This window comes from Podarcis raffonei, chromosome 8 (assembly GCF_027172205.1).
Source record: "Podarcis raffonei isolate rPodRaf1 chromosome 8, rPodRaf1.pri, whole genome shotgun sequence".
Lineage (NCBI taxonomy): Eukaryota > Metazoa > Chordata > Lepidosauria > Squamata > Lacertidae > Podarcis > Podarcis raffonei.
The window spans coordinates 73,560,075-73,579,481 of record NC_070609.1 but is presented as its reverse complement, the minus strand read 5'-3'; the positions used below and the strand labels follow the sequence as shown (position 1 = coordinate 73,579,481).

At 43.7% G+C, this 19,407-nt stretch overlaps 2 protein-coding genes and 1 long non-coding RNA gene across 4 annotated transcripts in view; 1 reads left to right on the top strand and 2 right to left on the bottom strand.

Annotated features, from left to right (window-relative positions):
* Positions 1-1,508, bottom strand: part of LOC128419757 (uncharacterized) — a 28,248-nt gene extending 26,740 nt beyond the window's left edge. For both annotated transcript variants that reach the window (XR_008331908.1, XR_008331909.1), the window contains exon 1: positions 1,426-1,508. This is a non-coding gene — a long non-coding RNA (uncharacterized LOC128419757). The remainder of the gene's footprint in view (positions 1-1,425) is intronic.
* Positions 1,509-8,138: 6,630 nt separating this feature from the next.
* Positions 8,139-19,407, top strand: part of PLEKHN1 (pleckstrin homology domain containing N1) — a 57,966-nt gene continuing 46,697 nt past the window's right edge. The window contains exons 1-2 of the mRNA XM_053400819.1: positions 8,139-8,240; positions 13,949-14,048. Coding sequence (XP_053256794.1) covers positions 8,161-8,240; positions 13,949-14,048 — 180 coding nt within the window. The 5' untranslated portion in view covers positions 8,139-8,160. The remainder of the gene's footprint in view (positions 8,241-13,948; positions 14,049-19,407) is intronic.
* The window catches only part of PERM1 (PPARGC1 and ESRR induced regulator, muscle 1), a 126,944-nt gene continuing 126,123 nt past the window's right edge, over positions 18,587-19,407 (bottom strand). The window contains exon 5 of the mRNA XM_053400818.1: positions 18,587-18,693. The gene's annotated coding sequence lies outside the window, so the exon portion shown is untranslated. The remainder of the gene's footprint in view (positions 18,694-19,407) is intronic.

Here is a 19,407-nt window from a genome sequence, read left to right as displayed (position 1 = left end):
GATTTCCCCCTAGCAAACTGATCTGAGCAAGTGGCTCACTCCCCTTGTCTCAAACCAACTGCTCCCCTTTGGAATTAATAAGCTCCAGCCTTCCATGGAAGGAAGCAGCCTTGACTGACAGCAGCTGCTGAAGGTCCAGATGAGCTGATCTGGGGACTCTCTTTCCCTGCTGTCAAACAGAGGCAACCAGGACGGCTCCTGCCTTAGGGCGGGTATGGGGGCTGCAAGGCCCCAAGGTGAAAAGGAGGAAAATTTTCAAATGCATTTTCATTCCCACCTGAGGCAAAAAGCTGTCAGTGCAAAGCAGAACCCCACATGCCATCGTTGCAATGCTGGAGGGAGCTGCAGATGCTGGAGTGAGTGCGTTTTGAAAACAGGAGCCAGTGCTCAGTACATCTCAAGTCCGGACTGTAAAATAAGCTCCAGTGGTGTGCACAAAGAAACTGCCTGGTAAGGTTGCTGGTTTAAAGGATATAGAAAACTCACAGTTTATTACTCTCTGGCAAACAAGCCTAAGTAAGGGTTTGACATGTGGCCAAGCTGGAGGCAAAAAGTTAACACTAGCGCAGGATAGCTCAACACTTGGGGACTAATTTGGAGAAGAAGCAGAATGTAAAGTTTGGGAGGCAGTGATCTACTTCACCAAAAAGTAGCTAATAAAGAGGAGGAATCAGTAAGGAGGAAGAACAGGTTGCCTTTCTGTCTATTGCTTGCCAACTAGTTCGGATAATTTATTGAAAGTGTTGTTGCTTTGCTCCCCACACAGACCAACAAAAGACAGCAAAGCTGGCATAGGGAAAGTGTGGTCCTCAACATGGTGTTGGATTGCAATCCCTCCCCATCTCTAACCATTGGACATGATGGCTAGAGTTGAGGGGAGCTGGAATCAAACAACCTCCGAAGGCTACATGTTCCACAGCCCTGCGGTACATTCACAAGGTTGGGCGTTGCTTCTGCAATGCTAGTCCTCTAAGATCATGACAAGTAAACATTTCTGGCATCGTCTACAGTTCTTACACGAAGATGGTGAGCAAGGCAATTAATCCTGATGGGCTGCAATTTCTGCTAAGCCACCAGTCCTTCAGACAGCACCCGTCTGATTTGCACCCTTGGCCCAGGTCTGCAGACAGTTGTCTAAGTAGGGCAGGCAATGGAGGCTGGTCCATAAGGCAAATTTGTTCTATTTTTGCATTTGGTTCCCCCCCATCCATAATGTTAAATACACACTTAAAGCAGCAGGTATTATTTTCCTGTTAATTATGCTGCTTTAGATGTGTATTCCATATTTGATCTTATCCGGAATGTTTTATTTCAACATATTGTCATTTTCAATATTTGGTGCTTAGGCTGCAGGCCGCTTTGAGAAGCAGTTTAAAGGAAAATAATACGTGCAAAAACCCCAGACAGGGGCCTTGCCAAGCCTACCTGGAGATGCTGGGGATTGAAGCTGGGGCCTTCTGCATGCAAGGCAGGTGTTCTGCCACTGATGTACAGCCTTTCCCCTTTCTGAAGATGGAGAGAAGAAAGCATAATTAAAAAGAAGTATGTCTCTTGCCCAGAGATATATTTGGGTATGTCCATACCTTGTCTTAAGGTGGGCTGTGAACCCCATGTGGCAGTATCTACTGCCTTCTCCTTCCTAAATGTGGAGATTCCCTATGCAATCGGTGTAGCTCTTCTATTCGGATTTTCAAAACGTAGGGTGTCTCCAGATTTAGGGAAGAGAAAGTGTGGGACAGCAGGCGTTGAAAGGGAGTGGCGCATGGGCAAGGGGGAATTAAAGGAGGCACAAGTGGTTCACAATTCACATTGAAGTATAGACAGGCACTTTGCTCTCCCCCCCAACACCTCCCCTACTACCTTTCACTGAACATCTAACCTGAGGAACAGTTCTGTGTGACCTGAAAGCTTGCACCCCGATCCCTCCTGGAAATGCCAGGGTTGATTTTTGTGTAACTAACACCGGAGTAGGTATGTGAGATCAGCCAGTGAGATTCTTTTTCCACACTCCCTCCCACCTGCTCCACATTGCTCTCCAGCCCCTTAATCCAGACTCAGATTTCTATAAATAAAACACCAGTTGCATACAGTTTTTCCAAGCACGGAGCCTGTCTGCTCACCAATCCTGTTTAAAAATAAAATTAAATTGAAGGGGTAAAGGAGATCAGGAGCAGGATCCCATGATATAGCAGGGTTTTTTTGCTTTTTGCTTTTTAAAAAGATACTGTTTTAAGAAATTGAAGCTGAGTTTAGTTTGGGTTCAAATGTCCAGAAAATAAGTCGAAAGCTAGATATTTGGCAACAGGTGCAAAATTCTGTTTTTGACACTGATGTCAAACTGGGGTGGGAGGAGAGGAGGTTTTGCAAGGGAGAATTAGCAGCACGAGTGCTCAGACCTCCCCCTCTGTGACCTCTCGCCACAGGTGCTCTCCTCCACTTTGTGTCAATAATTCCATACCTCCTCTAAAGCGCAGATTATGTAGGAGCACTTTGATCTGCAGAACTTGTGCTTCTACAAGTGCCACTCAGTGCTCCTTCCACATTTGTAAGGAGTCGTTCCTTCAGTATGGAAGCCAGTGGTCTTTTGGCAAGTTCAGGGTCCCTTTGTGATAATCACAGACATGCCCGCTCACAGCCACGCCCCCTTCTAAGATTATACAATGAACTTATAATTATGCAATAATTATCATTAGGGAACTCATTGCTACCGTCAACACAGATCTCCCTGAGCTGCATTTCAGCTAAATCTATTATTTTCTGTGCACAAACATAGGCAAATGATTTGGAGTCTTCCAATATCTTCTGTGAGTGACTTAAGCTTGCTTGCCCCTGAAGTTCCATTGTACATAACAGAAATGGAACCCTATATTTATATATTCAAATATTTATTCCACTTATTATCCCACCTTGCCAAGTTCCAAGTAAGAATACTGAGATCTTTCTGGGAGCTTCCGAGTCAATGACAAAGCCTCTTTGGGGGTCTCAAAGTAGTGCCATTATACCTGTGTTACCCAGGTTTTGACCGAGAGAATACCTTACCTGCAGAATTATTAAGGGAGTGACCAAATCTCAGCTCCCCTTCCCTAGGTAAGCACCTTCTGCAGTCAGTGAACTTCTTAGAGCGGATCTGGGTGCTATTGGGGAAGGTGATAAATGCCAGGGTCTCAGTCCTTTACTGTTCTGTCTCACATTTCCAGGCCTCGCAGCCCAACTTCCATTATTCGCTGAGGAACTTGTGTTCTCCTGTCTACACCCAGCATTACTATGGGCCCCTTTTAACTCAAATGCATATGTCAGAGACCAGATGTTATATATCTGCTAAGTCATGGAAACCATGACTCAATGCTGCCCCTCTGATCATGAATGTCCACCCAGTTGCAGCGGGGGTCATTGTCTAGTTCCATAAATGGTCCTAAGATGTCCTGAATGTCTGCTAACAGTTGAGCCTCGTATCTCACCAGTCCACTGGAATTTGGAACAGGCCAGTTCATAGCTGTCAACTTTTCCCTTTTCTTGCGAGGAATCCTATTCAGAATAAGGGAATTTTCCTTTAAAAAAGGGAACAGTTGACAGCTATGGGTCAGTTATGTATGATCATCTGCAAGACGACCTTCAACCTTGAGCCCATGAGGTTTTGAGTTAGCTCGCTTAAGATTCCCCATTCTCTTGCAAATGGAAGCACCTTGTGGTTTCAGTGTTTCTTTGGAGCATAAAGAGATACCGGTAACTCCTTTTTGGTTTTCCTCCCACATGCCTTCTCCAGAGTGACCTTAGGAGCCAATCCCCACTGGCTGACTCATCTCCTTTCACTTGGATTGGTTCCAATCAGAACAAAGGGTGAGAATACTTTCTTCTCTGGGGCTAAAAAGCTCCCCTTTCATGTTGACTGGGTAGCTCTGGGACTCTGGGGAGACCCTGCTGCAGAAATAAAAACAACACCCCGTCCATGACCCTGGACCACTGCACTTCTGGTGGCAGCACCTATGCTTTGGAACTCCCTGCCTATTAACATTAGACAGCCATCACTATACTTTTTTATGCCTGCTGAAAAGTTTTCTGCTTCAATGGGCCTATCTAGGCTGTGTGTACACTATACCTTCAAAGCACACTCTTTTCCCCCAAATAATTCTGGGCACTGTAGTTTGTTAAGAGTTGCTGGGAATTGTAATTACAGATAGGTAGCCGTGTTGGTCTGCCATAGTCAAAACAAATTTTTTTTCCTTCCAGTAGCACCTTATATATATAAAAAGAAACACCCCCATCTTACCAAGAACTAACTTAGTTGGTCTTTAAGGCATGCACACGAAAGCTCATACCAAGAACTAAATTAGTTGGTCTTTAAGGTGCTACTGGAAGGGAAAAAAATTTTGTTTTGGGAATTGTAATTCTATCAGGGCTACTAAACTGGTGGCTGCACAGAAGGGGCATGGCAGTGGTTGAGCATCTGCTTTGCATGCAGAAGGTGCCAGGCTCATTCCCCAGTATCTCCAGGTAAGGCTGGAAGAGAATCTTGCCTGAGACCCTGAAGAGCCACTGCCAGTCAGTGTTGACAATACGGAGCTAGATGGACCAACGGTCAGACTTGGTATATAAGACAGCTTCCTGTGTACGTATGCCCAGAGCAGCTAATGGGGTAATTGCCCCATGGCTGCAATCCTTCTCTTCATATGCCATTTTCCTAATTAAAATTGCCACCCCGCAACAAATGAGTTAAAAATATATATATTAAAGGTACTATATTTTACTTGTAAGCTTTTACATTTTGCAGGGGGAAAGCAGCTTGGGAGGGAGGGAATTCAAATCAGAAAAAACAGCATGAGCCAAAGATTAGGAACCTCCTCAACTCCCCCACAACATTTGCTTTTTCCAGCCATAGGCTCCCTCTTCCATATTCAATTTCTGTGCTGGGTCACTGTAATGTATTTATCATAATCATCACCACATTTATAGCCCCCCTTTCCTCCATGGATCTCAAGGTGGCATATATAGCATTCTATATTATCCTCACAACAACCCTGCTAAATACTACTCTCTTTCTCCTTCTTTTGACTGCATGGATTTCTGATGACACGCTGACGCATTCCACTTATGATAGTCCTCCCCCTATCAGTTTTAACCTTGTTTTATGCTTTATTACTTCTCTATTCCACCTTTTCCTCCAAGGAGCTCAAGGTGGCATGCATGGTTCTCCCCCTCTTCATAGTATACTCACAACAACCCTATGAGGTAGGTTAGCCTGAGAGACTGTGGCTGGTCCAAAGTTACCCAGCAAGCATCATGGCTGAGTGGGGATTTGAACCCTGGTCTCCCAAGTCTGGGTCCAAAACTGTAGCCATACACTGGCTCAGCTGTCCTCAGCTATCCCTGTTGATGTTTCCATTCTACGGAAATTCCTCTGAAAATTGAATCACACAACCTTTTGGCCAAGTGTTTGATTCACCTCTGTTTGCTTCTCTAAAGCTTCCCCCTTTCCCCCCTGTTCAGTTATGAAAGCAGCTGTTGCTAGTTCACACAGCAGGACTGAGACACTTTTGTAGACCTAATGGATTCTATGAAGTGAGGCGCAGCGGATTGAGATACTGGCGTGAGTCAGCCAGAGAGGGGTAGGCTGCCTATGCTTTGATTCGTCTCTCTATTTGGGGGGGGGGACCTAATATTTTATAGGAAGGAGATGAAAATTCCTGGAGAAGCCTAGAAGTCATTGATGACTATGTACACCCTCCGCTGGCGATGGCAGTATGCCTCTGAATACCAGCTGCTAGGAGTCACAGGTAGGGAGACTGGCTGTTGCACTTGGGTCCTGCTGTCCAGCTTCCCATCTTCTTTCTTCTTTGTCCAGCTTCCCATTCTTCTTTCTTCTTACACCTCGTAGCCGAGTAAGATTGCCTTCCATGAACACGGTCTTAACAGTGAGTCCGTAAGTGAATGTGGAGGCCAATGCTGGATCCACACATCCTTCCACAAGTGGAGGCATAGGTTTCCGGGCAGGAGTTGATCACGGTGACAGTTTGCCAAACGTGCCTTCCTCTTAGCTCATTTCTCCCTTTCGTCTTGAGTTTGTGCTTCTACAAAGTCTGTTTGAGTGCAAGCAGGCCAGTGTTTCCCAGTTATCAGTGCTTATACTACATTTAAGTAAATAAAACAGACAAATCCCCCAAATTCATGTATTATGGATGAGGGAAGGGTGGGGACCTTACCTCAAATCCACGTTATTTATTTATTTGTTTGTTTATTTATAATAAAAAAAATTAGGTATACTGCTATATCATTAAAAAAAATCCCAAAGCGGTTTGCAGCAATAAAACCATGCAGAAAATGCATTAAGAACTTTAAAACAATTTTAAAACAAAAAAGGGAAAAACAAACATCAGTACTCTTAACTGTCTGCATAGGCCTGGTGGAATAGAAAGGCTTTCAGTAGGTGTTTAAAAGCTGGCATAGAAGGCACCTGCTGAATCTCTACTGGCAGAATATTGCAAAGACAGTTTCTCATTGTTGTCAAATTAGCCTGACCAACTCGGGAATGACCAGCGACACTCATGCAGGTGACCTTAGTGATTGAGCTGGAATATAAGGGTTCAGGCAACTCCTGAGGTACCCTGGACCTACCGGTAAGTTGTTCAGGGCTTTGTCAGTTAATACAAGGACCATGAACCTGGCTTGGTAGCAGAGGAGCAGCCAGTGCAGCTGTTTTACCAATGGTGTCACATGTTCTCAACCAGAACATCAGCAATCTGTCTGCTGCATTCTCTACAGCAGGCTTCCTCAACCTCGGCCCTCCAGATGTTTTGAGACTACAATTCCCATCATTCCTGACCACTGGTCCTGCTAGCTAGGGATCATGGGAGTTGAAGCCCAAAAACATCTGGAGGGCAGAGGTTGGGGAAGCCTGCTCTACAGTATACCTAATTTACCTACCCAGCCATGAAGCTTGCTGGATGACCTTGGGCCGGTCGCAATTTCGCACAGCTTAACCTACCTCACAGGGGTGTTGTTGTGAGGGTGAAATGGGGAGAAGTGTCTATGCCACCTTGAGCTCCTTGAAGGAAAGATGAGACATAAATGTAATAAATAAACTTGCAGGAAAAACTCAATTAACTTTTACTCAGAGTAGACCTATTGAAATTAATGGACAGGACTAACTGAAATCCATTCATTTCATGAGGTCTTTCTACTTTGAATAAAAGTTCACCGCAATCCTAAATAAAGAAAAGCAGACTTGTGCTTCCAGTTTTATTAAAGTCAGACAAAAATAACAATGAACCAGAAATTTAAATTTTTTTGGCGGAACATTTCAGCAGGCCTTGCTGTCTACAGGAGAAAACTAGTAATGGTGCTCCCCCCACCACCACCTCTAGTTTTTCATGGGGGGGTGATGATTAAAATTTGTATACCACTTTTCATCTGCAGATCTTAGGGCGGTTCACAAAATAAAATTAGAATTTTAAAAACACAAAAGACATTATAAGAAATAAGAACAAACACAAACCAATAATCCTAGGCTTGCCAAACACCAGGAAAATTCCTGACATGTCCTGGTTTTTGTGTGTTGGGGGAATTTTCGGCAAAATGTCAGGGAAAATCTTGATGTATAGCAATGCAATGGAAAAAGCAGTGGAAACAGCTAAAGAAGCTTAAAATTACTATTTTCGGGTTATGTTTCCCTAAGAAAAGCTCAACAATTTGGGTGGTTTCCTTTAAAAAAAAGCTTTGCGGGTGTCAGGAATTTTACTTTTTGAAATATGGCAACCCTACAATAATCCCCTCTCTCACAACACATGGCAAGAGTTTCTTCCAATTGCCTCTTTAAAAGTTCCTTCATTAGTTTCACCTGCAAAGACGCAGCAGCAGCAACAATCAACAAAGAATTCCTTTCTGGACTCCCCACTTCATGCTGTGTGTGTGATCAGATCCACTAGGAGGGGAAGTGAACCCAGCAACAAAGCAGCCCTTGGCCAAATGGCTGAGAGTTCCCAGCTCACACCCATAAGAGTCACCGCTGCAGACGGAAGTGTCTGCATGACACACTCAGAGAGCACACACCTCCTCGCTGGCTTCACACGCTCCGACGCCTGGGCTCCCTGAGCCTGCCTGGCTTTTTGCTCCTCTCTTCCCCCCTCCTCGCAACTGTTTCTTGGATTATACAAGTCGCTCTCAAACATGGGGAACATGGCTTGCGTCCCCCAGGCACCTGGCAGGTTCCGATACTCCTTCTCCAGGAAACCCTCGCTTCGGAAAGAGTGAGTACGCCGCAATCTTTCCTTTTAAGTTTTCTGTGCTGCTGCTGCTGTCTGCGTGTTTTGTTCTCTTAAAAGAAAGCCTCATTGGGAATAAAATTCCCTTGCTGGGTCTCGCTTTCTCCAAGAAAAGTCAGGCACTGTGTGCATGTCCGTTTCCTTGAGATTTATCATGACAAGTGTTACAGTACCTCCACACTTCTCATATCGCACGCAGAGAATTTGGTGGAGTTCTTGGAATAAAGGACGGTGTCTGGCGTGTGTTTGTGTGTGTGGAGAGACAACAATTCCTTTATTTTAAATGGGTGTGTGTGTTTTTTTTGTTTCCTTTGGAGTGGCACCCCTGACAGCTTCAGTTTAATTGAATTGTTTAAAAAATTATATCCCACTTGAGAATTAAAAGGTTCGAGTTAGATTGCAAAACGTTAATGTGCTGGGCAGTCCTATGCAGAATAATTCATAATAACACAGAGCATAAATTTAAAGCAAACCCCCCACCCAGTAATTTACCTTTCACAGAACTACATTTTCCAGCACTGTTAAACTACAGTTCCCAGGATTCTTCTGGGAGGACAATCAGCTTTAAATACATGGTGTGTACGCAAACTTTGCTCTCCAGTAAGTGTGTTTTTATAAAGTTAAAATAACAATAGCCATTTAACAGAAGTTTATGATACAGTCTCTAGGAAGACGAGCGTTTCAAATGAACTTTTAATTCAAAGTCTCACTCCATAAAACTTTCCCTTACTTATAGGCAGTGTTAGAAAGGCATCCCTCTCCTCAGGACTCACTTAGGAATTAAATCCTAAATATTTACTGCTACTTTGGGGGCATATTCCTATGTCCGAAACATGGTGAGCCCCCAAACTGGCAAATGGCGTGTAATCAAGGGAAGTACTGTAATGATAAGAGTTTTGAACAAGATGGGGGTGTTTCTTTTTATATATATATTTTACTTCATTACATAATTGAAATCAGTTTCAGAACTCCAGTGACATAGTAACTTACGGTACTTTACCATAGTTTCCCTACACGGATAGCACTGCATGTAGATTGTGGCACTGATTTCACTGTGTGTTGTGTACAGTGTACCCAGTGAAATTAGAGCCTTGTAGCACATTTAATGGCTCGCAAATTTATAGTAGTGTAAGCTGTTGTGGACTACAGCCCACATCATCAAGTGAAGTGGGCATGAATTCTGAGAACATATGCCCCAATAAATCTGTGAGTCTTCAAGGTGCCCAAGTCTTTGTGTCTGTTGTGGCTACCCTTCTAGAAGTTGTCCCAGCAAAATGGACAACATGCACATTATGCGATCACTGCTGATAAGCCCTGTGTGCTATTTCCTACACAGAACCACCCTCTGTGTAGGAATGTCATGCTATTTGAAGTGTGGGCTTTACGTGGATTAGTCTATCTGAACACCAGAACCTCCTGTTGTAGGCTTTCTGCTCCTGTTCTGCCTTTGATACCGATCGAGTTTGAAAACTTTGTGGCAGCAGAAGAGCTTCACAACAGCACTTTAAAAAGGGAGATTTCATAATGCATTCACAAAAGTAGCTCAGATTTGCAATGGAAAGGACAACACAAAAGGGATGTAGTTGAGCCCCCTGCCATTCTCATGGTTTTCCCACCTCACAGTTCCCACCAGACAAAATCTCGCCTTACATAGAACCTGCACAGTAAAACTAAGTGACTGTATATGTGGAGGAGGAATGGAAAACTAGGCCAAATTCCTTGGTGCCAACATGGTTAGAAAAACAATCCAGGGATGATGTGCCTTTTTTGGATTTTTAAGTGCCCAAATGACCAGGCACCTGGGCTTTCTTTCTTTAGGCATCTATGTGGGTGTAAACTTACAGGCAGGAACCCTGAAACTGATGCTGGTAATTGTGTAAAGGGCTGTGGCTCCGTGGTGGAGCATCTATTTTGTGCTAGTTTCAATCCCCAACATCTCTAGGTAGGGCAGGGAATATCCCTTCTGAAACCCTGGAGAGCCACTGATGGTCAGTGCAGACGATACTGAGCTAGATGGATCAAGGGTCTTAGTATAAGGCAACTTCCTATATACAAAATCCAGACTTAAACCTGTTATGATTGCATGAAAAATCAGAGGATTTGTGGGCAAATGCAAAACCACGTTGCATGTTGAAAATGCTGTGTGTTCAGGCAGTGTCCCCAATGCCCATCAAGCCATTTGGGTGGAAAATGCCAATATGATTGCACATTGTATCCACCTGCGAAGCACTTGACGTTGTTAGGTTTTGGTGGCGCCGAGATGAGTGGTTGTGAATTAGTGGAGCAACACACTTCCGTCTTCGCTCTCCAGAAGGGAATTAAAGCATCATCAACAAAAGAGTTCATGGACTTCCCTAGAATTCATAGAACTCTTTTGTTGATGTGGCTTTAATTCCCTTCTGGAGAGCGAAGAGTGAAGTGCATGATGGGATATCACAGGAAGTACTGTAAGAGCTTTGCCCTGCCCTAGTTAGCACTTCATGGGCATCCCTGGCAAGAGGTGTGACATTGCAAACCACAAGTTCTGACACATCAAAGAAAACTAACACATATTGCAAAATGCAACAAATGGAACATATGCTAAGGTGGTTTTGTATTCATAGCCATATTTTGGGGTATCAGTGTCTGCCCTTAAGATCAATAGGCCTCTTTTCCAATCACTTGAGTTTCTTTCTCTTTCTAAAATTTCTGTATGCTTCTTTGCTTTACCAAGAGATGTTTGGGGATGGGGCTTTGCAAAAATTCAAGGGTAGCAACAGATGCTGGGCCTGTCTGTTTTGTTTAGGGTTGCAAGTAACACTATTCAAGTTAGCTGATCAGTGCTACCAGACGGTATGTGAAAACAAGGGGTCCCCAGTTGAATATTTTTTGGGTGTGTGTGGAGGTTTGCAACCTGTGACACTCAAGTGAAAGTACAGTAGTAATATGGAGAGCAAGTGGATGGTCTGAATGTTCTTTAAGGACAGAATTCTCTCACAGAATACACTTCAAGTATAGGGAATGGCACAAAATTTACATGCACATACCGTGGTGTGACTGCAAGAGATGCATTGAATGATGCATTAACAACCTACGGAACTCACTGCCTCAAGATGCTGCAGTTGACACTAGGTTGAAAAGCTTTAAAAGGATATTGACAAATGAATGGAGCAGGAGAGGTCAATTGACAGCCACTGCTCACATTAGTGAAATAATATCTGTGTACACAAAGGCTCACACATGGGGTTTGCAGTAGTCTTTGGGGGTTTTTTCAATTAAAAATATATATGTTGGGGGAGTGGCAACTGTCTTGCCACATCACATATTTCACTGGAATTTGTTGCTACGAGAGTAGTGATAGCCACCAACTTGGATGAGGATTAGATAACTTCACGGAGGATAAAGCTCTCAGGGCTACTAGCCACAATGGCTATGTTGCCTCTAGTACTAGAGGTGGCATATTGCTGGGGAAGAAGGGTGGAAGGTCACAGGACTGATTACAGCATAAAAATACTAAATTGAAAAACTAAATACTTAACATAACAATAAATAATAATAAGCAAAAAACCAATAACCCCACCTCCTACAAACACGTTTAAAAGGCCATAGATTGTTTAATCAGCCAATGGCCTGGTTATAGAGAAAGGTTTTTGCCTGGCATCTAAAGATATGTAATGAAGGCACCAGGTGAGCACTCCACAAGCGGGGAGCCACCACAGAAAAGGCCCATTCCTGTGGTGCCGCTCTCTGGACCTCTCAAGGAGGAGGCACACCGAGAAGGGCCTCAGGTGATGATCTCAGGGCCTGGGTTGGTTCATACGGGGGGAGGTAGTCCTTGAGGTTTTATGGTCCTGAGCTGCTCAAGGCCTTATAAGTCAAAACCAGTACAGTACATTGAATTAGGGGGCCCTCCAGAAGTTGCTGGTCTCCAACTCCCATCAGCCCCAGCCAGCATGGCCAATGGTTAGGGAAGATGGGAGTTGTAGTCCAACAACATCTGGAGTTCAGCAGTTTCCTCACCCCTGGTTTAAATATGCTGAGTGGCAAGTAATCAGTGTTAAGTGATCTGGAGTCTGTACCCATAAGATGTGTCTGGCTGCATACGTGTGTGTGTGTGTGTGTGTGTGTGTGTGTGTGTGTTTAAGAATACAATCTCCTGTTTGCAAACGAGGAATGCAACAGCCCCTTACAGAGAAGCATTTGCTTCTGCTGTGTGGAGTAGCATGAAGGATGCATGTGAATAAAACAAGAACAACAAAACAAAAAACACCCATCACCATGCAGCAAAAATGTTGTAATTTGCTTTCAATAGCCGAAACTATGTTGACTGAGAGTGATGGTGGGTGGGGAAAGGGGAATACCTCCATGACATCAGCTGGCACCTGGGCACCAACAATGCCTTTTAATGGGGTCTGAGTCACTGCTGGTGTCACCTTGAAAGAAGAATCAGGGATGGCAGGAATGGTTATTTAAATGGTGCAACAAGACTGTTGGTTTTAGCCAGGGGGAATGCTATGTGGGGCCCTAATCAGGGAGCAAAAATGGCTTAGGATTGTTTCTAAAGCTATGCCTTTACTCAGAGTAGTTCTGCTGAAATTAGTGAATATGACTAAGGCTGTGAACACGTTGGGTAGAACCACGATACTTTCGAAGCACACCCATTTCAAGTACAGGACTGTCACCCCTCAAACCCTGATAACTGTAATTTCCTCCTAACAGAACTACAATTCCCCACATCCATAACAAACTACGGTTCCCAGGATTCCTTTGAGAAAATTATGTGCATTGACCTTTATGGTGGCTAACACCGTATGTACACTACTTCCCAAATCAGTGGTAGCAGCACATTGGAAGTAATTGGAGTGTGGAGGTCAATTAATTTCAATGGGTCTGCTCTGTGTAAGACATGGTTGGATACAACCTTTAGGCCTGCGCTGAATTACTTGTTGGTGTAGTGTGTGGGAGAGAAATCACTTTTACTTATTTAGCTATCGTAGGTAACTTTTACAAACCAGTGCTGTTGTGCTCAGATCCTGCTTTTGGACTTCCCATAGGCATCTGGTTGGCCTCTGTGAGAACAGGATGCTGGACTAGATAGGCCTCTGGCCTGATGCAGCAGATTCTTATTTGTTTTGGGGTATCCATGTGTGGGTGTTTGCGCCCTGCAGCAATAGTTGCAACAGTGGCCTTGAGAAAGAGATTCTGAGGCAGAACATGGGGCCTGTTTCATTCCCCGTCATTTCCAGGTAAGGGGGGGAAATGTCTGAAAACTCTGGAGAGCTGCTGCCACTTAGTGTAGACAATATTGAGCTTTCATACTACTTACGTTAAAGTTGCATCATCTTCAAACTCATGTGTTCTGAGAGAGCGTGCATGCCTCATCCTTCTTTTAGAGAACGGTGAAGAAGAAAAAGGATTACCTTAACACTCTCCTTGGGAAAGACAGAATCCTTTGACCATCCATGATGAGGAATGAGAACAAATGAAGCATTCCTTTGTGGAAGGACAAATGAAACAAAGCCCCCCCCCCAAAAAAAAAACCCAAGGAGAAATTCGCTAAGCCTAAATGTTATTGATGGCCAGCTGTTCATTAGGTCCGGACACTTAAAAGCCTTGTGATAAAAGTTGCTAATTCCACCCTGATGCGTTGCTGATTTGATTTGTTTGCTTGCTTTGATCTCGCCTGACTCTTTTTTTTTTTAATTGCTTTTCAGACAAGAGAGCAAAAAAAAGCTAGCCAGCCTTTTTGGTTTTGAACCAGGACAAGAGAGGGATGTTACCTCAGACAAGATACTCCAATATATTCCTGGCCAGGTAAGTGCTCTGAGATCTATAGTGATCTTAATTTGAATAATGGTGGTGACATTTCTGCTATCCAATGTTTTGTGTGTCTTCAGGACCTCTTTTAATCATGGACATCCTGAGGTGAGATAAGTGACTATTGTATTCCGTTTACAGATGAGAAACCAAGGTTGTGATAGGGACTTGAGCAAGGCCACTCACTGAGTTTGTGGCTGAGGAGATGCAATTTGTAAGCACAAATCCTCAACCCGCAAATAAAATTGCTTCTGCACGCTGTAACGCAGTCTGGTTTAAACTAGTTAAGTCAGCCTGGTTTAAACAGATTTTCATGTTGTGCCCCAATGAGTTTTTGGAAATGGAAGGATTGGCATGCCTGTTTTAGGGATAGTTAACAGCCTTGTCAAACTACAGTTCCCAGAGGTCTTAAGGAGGAAAGCTACAGCTGACTAAAAACATCATCATCACTACTTTTATTTTAATTATCAGGGTTCTTCTTCTATGGATGACAGTCTTTAGAATTGTTTCACTGTGAAAGTTGCAGCATGACTGCTGGCCAGCCAGTGGGCCTGCTATTGTCATCGTGACGCACAAGAGCTTTTAATTACCCATGATTAAAAAATAAAACAAATTAGCCAGCCCACAGTCAATATTTCCCTGCCCTGAGCCTTTTTAAACAAGAATTCAGAATGGGGATCAGGGCTGTATATATACCTTGACACAATTAAAGCAAACTCCCCCCCAACCAGACAAAAGAATCCTGGGAACCATAGTTTACCTTCACAAAGTTACAATTTCCAGCACCTTTAACAGTTCCTAGTATTTGAGGGTGTGCTTTAAATGGGTAAAGGTGTGTGTGCAGCCCAGATCCCTTCTCCATTGAGGAATGTTTGCTTGTTCTCATGCTGTATTTTCCTGGGTGGAGATGGTGACAGAGCCCTGTCACCAACCTGTATATCTGGAGTTATGACTACAAAAAGGTGGGGAGGAAGGGATTGTGCTGCTCTCCCTGTTCTTTTGAGAAAGCAGGAAGCTAGTTGATGGATTAGGCTGATTCATCCTTCCCAGGGTGCAAAAGTTGGTAATTCTGTAACGCACAGAGATGGCTCCACATGAGACGTACCTAGGGTCCCTTGTGCCCTTGGACAAGGAGCTGTATCAGCGGCAGTGCCCCACCCCCCAAAAAAACCACTTTACTGCAATGGCCAAGAAGCCAAGGCAGGCTCAGATAGGGCTTCTGGAAATGTTGGATCAAACCCACAAGTAGATTTTACTGCCATCTTTTCCCTCACCCTCGGATTTGTGCTGGGAGCAGTTTTGTTTGTCCTCCCTTAATGTTCTCTTTCCACCTTGACTGTAAACGCTGCACTTGCAAAAATATTACCAATGTCTGTTTTGTTAGGGGAAACATTGAGCTAGGCCTTTTGGGGTGCACACAAGAGACAACCACTCCATGCAGTTAGAGTACATTCAAAGAACATGGCTTCTTCCCCTCAGAATCATGGGTGATGTATTTTATTAAGGGTGCTGGGAACTGTAGTTCTGTGAGAGATGAACTTCGGTTCCCTGCATTCTTTGGGGGAAATCATGCACTTGAAACATGCGACGTGGATGTTAATCTACTAGGTGAACTACTTTTCTTTTCTTTTCTTTTCTTTTTTTTGAAATTGAATATATTTATTAAATGTATGTTAACATTTGCATGATTCCATTCTTTCAAATTAGGCAGCAATCCTAGTATACACACTAAGGAGTTCTAGATATAGGTAGGTAGCCATGTTGGTCTGCTGTAGTCAAAGCAAAATTAAAAAAAAATTCCTTCCAGTAGCACCTTAAAGACAACTAAGTTTGTTATTGGTATGAGCTTTCATGTACATGCACACTTCTTCAGATACGCTGAAAGAGAAGTCACCAGACCTTTATATAATAGTAAGAGAGGGGTATTACTTAGAAGGGTGGTGGGAATGGGTGATTGGCTGAAAGGTGTGGTAAACCACTTCAAAGCTCCATAGGAACGATGTTGGAGGTGAACTACTTTTCGTACACACACGAGGCAGATGTATCCAGCCTCCTCTCCTGCCCCACTGAAGTGCTTTTTTTTGTGACATGGTGACACTGCCATGACAATGAAGTAGCCTTTTGCCTGGAGTCTTTAATTTACATGTTTTGTAGGCCATAGTCAACGTCTTCAAAGGGGTGAGACCCACCCCAAGCTAAGAGATGGCTTGAGCTGAAGGCCCCATCAATTTGCTGTGTGGGGATACGCTTACATGTTTGGAAAGGAGTAGCATTTATATGCAATAATTAGCATCTATAGTGCTTTAGAGAGTTTAAAGAGCTTAACATACTATAGATTGCTCAGGAATTCCACAACAACATTCTAAACGAGGTGGATGTACTCTGCCTATAATGCAGATGGAAGTGGGGTTCGAGGTGGACATTTATTTATTGCATTTATATCCCATCTTTCCTCCAAGGAACTCAAGGTGGTATAGATGTTTCTGCCTCTCTTTCATTTTATCCTCACAGCGACTCTGTGAGGTAAGTTAGGCTGAGAAACAACTACAGGCCCAGTGAGTTTCATGACTGAGTAGGGATTTGAACCGTGGTCTCCCAGGTCCTGATCAAACACTCCTAACTACTGTACCATGCTGGCTCTCAAAGCGAGTGAGAGACCCTGTTGGCATATTACACCCATGTTCCAAGATCTCCACTGGTTGCCAATTTGTTACCGGGCCAAATTCAAGGTGCTGCTCTTGAAAGATTTATGTTTTTTTTATTTATTTATTAAATTTGTACGCTGCCTTTCATCCATAGATCTCTGAGTGGTTTGTCACATTAAAAATACAAGATAAAAGCACAAAATACATAATAAAAAAGGGGGGAAGAGAGGAAAACCCACAAGTCAATAACCCACCTCCCCTCAACACTTGCTTTACTTGAAGGCTTGCCTTATTCCATGGGTGCCTGCTTGCACAGCCACAAATGCTGTATAATGTTACAGGGTATATAACATTATACAGCATGGGGAAGGGGCACCTAGTCTTTGGTGCTCCTTGTCCATTAACATACCATACTGTGTTTGACACCTGCTAAAAACGTTTAGGCAAACCTGCCCAGATATGTACATTTGCTGTTTTGAAATTGGTTGGGTTTATTATTATTATTAAGCAATATATGCATCTTATTAAATAAAAATATGTGTGAATTGAATAGGTAGACTCGTAATTTGGGGAACCAAGTTCGTATCTCCTCTCCTCCACATGCAGCTGCTGGGTGACCTTGGACTAGTCACACTTCTCTGAAGTCTCTCAGCCCCACTCACCTCACAGAGTGTTTGTTGTGGGGGAGGAGGGGAAAGGAGAATGTTAGCCGCTTTGAGACTCCTTCGGGTAGTGATAAAGCGGGATATCAAATCCAAACTCTTCTAGGAACTTCGGTCTTTTAAATACTTTTATGAGATCATTAAGGATTCTGCCTTGCATCCTTTAACCTTAATCTGTGGAGTGTTGCAGCTGGTTGTTGTAGGCCACTTACATGCGCACGCATGCACGCATAAACACACATGTGCACACCGTTAAGAACACAAGACCCTCCTGGATTATGCCAATGGCCCATCTAGTCCAGCATCCTATTCTCATGGTGGCCAGCCAGATACCTATAGCCCAGAGTACGGTGGTAATTTATTTTGAATAACTTACATGGAGTACCATGATGGGTCAAATGGTGTGTTTACCTCAGGCATAGGCAAACTCGGTCCTCCCAATGTTTTGGGACTACAACTCCCATTATCCCTAGCTAACAGGAGCAGTGGTCAGGGATGATGGGAGTTGTAGTCCCAAAACATCTGGAGAGCCGAGTTTGCCTATGCCTGGTTTACATTGCCTATAGCTGCAATCTTCTGTGCATTTACCCTGTAAAGGCTCATTCAGGCATCCTTTTTATTCTGTGTTTATGATGATTTGTGCTCACGAGGCTATTGGGGCAGTCCTACACTATCCCACATTAAATACTGCTTCTGTCTGCAAAAGGTTTGGGGGCAGGCATAGTGCTTCATTTCTACTCGTGTAACTTTCTGCTGAAATCCTGTAACTTTTAACTCCACAAATGTTCTGTATGAGTTTTCATCACACTTCTGTTGCACTATAGCCCCTCTAGACAGCAATAATGTTGTAGTGTTGCAGAACAACTGATAAATTGGGATAAATACACCACTGACACATTGCAGAATGCACCCGCAATAAAATATCAGTCTGGAGTTGCCCCAAGGCCCTCAAAAATAGTGGGACTTGCTTCTGGAGAAAAATTGATAGGATTGTGCTGTAATGGAGGAGTTAATGTTGGTGCTCATATCAACTCTCTCATGCCACACATTAGCTACAGCAGTTGTAGTAAACCTGCAACTCCACCAGTAACAAACAATTGCGTATATGAGGGTTATATATACTATCAGTGAGATTGTGAAAGGATGACAGGGTTCATAATACCAGGTGATATTGTGTGTGCCTGAGGCAGAGAAAGATAGAGTGAATTACCTTTGGCAAAGGCAGAAATTCGGGCCCATAGCAGTTGGGGACCTTGACCGATGTCAACCACTTCCTGTCTTGCTGCATTTCCCAAGCACAGTGGCGCATGCCCTGGGGCAAAAACAACATTGACTCTGTGAGGAAGGAAGAGAAGTTTAGATAACAAATATTATCTCCACCACACTTTTTCAAAATATGTCTTCAAGGAGACGCTTAATTCAGAGCCCCCCCCCTTGTGACGCAATAGCCTGTCCAAAGTTGACATGGTGGCCATCCGTGGTGATTAAAGTATAAGTCACTGGATTCTCCGTTCTAGCTAAGGTCTGAGGGAGTTTAATTTTTAACTAGCCTCACCTATAGCTGAGGCGGAGCAAAGTGAGACATGTCGGTGCGTGTCTTGCTTGATCAACCCCCAGCTAGGAACTGGGCTTCAAAATCCTCTCTCTCTCTTTCTCTTATGAGGTGCTGAGAGAAACCCAAAATGATCAAAACCTCCGCTTGGAGCAGTGGGGGGGCATGAATGAGTGTCTGTGAGAAATACAAACAGCCCAGAGGGGTGGAAATACTGCTGAGTGATGATAAAGGGAGTGAAAAAACCCCAAACTCTGGTTTCTTCCTATTTAGGCCACCAGCCAAATGTTTTCTGCCTGAAGGCCCTTGATAATATTCCATTAGTGTGTGTGTGTGTGTGTGTGTGTGTGTGTGTGTGTAGGAGGTTAGCGCTTTGTACATTTTTGGTATGGTGAGCAGGTTCTGCATTGATTGTATCCAATGCTAGTCCTATTCAGAAGTGAAACCACAAATGAATTGCAATAGGTCTACTCTGAGTAGGATTTTAGGCCCCATCT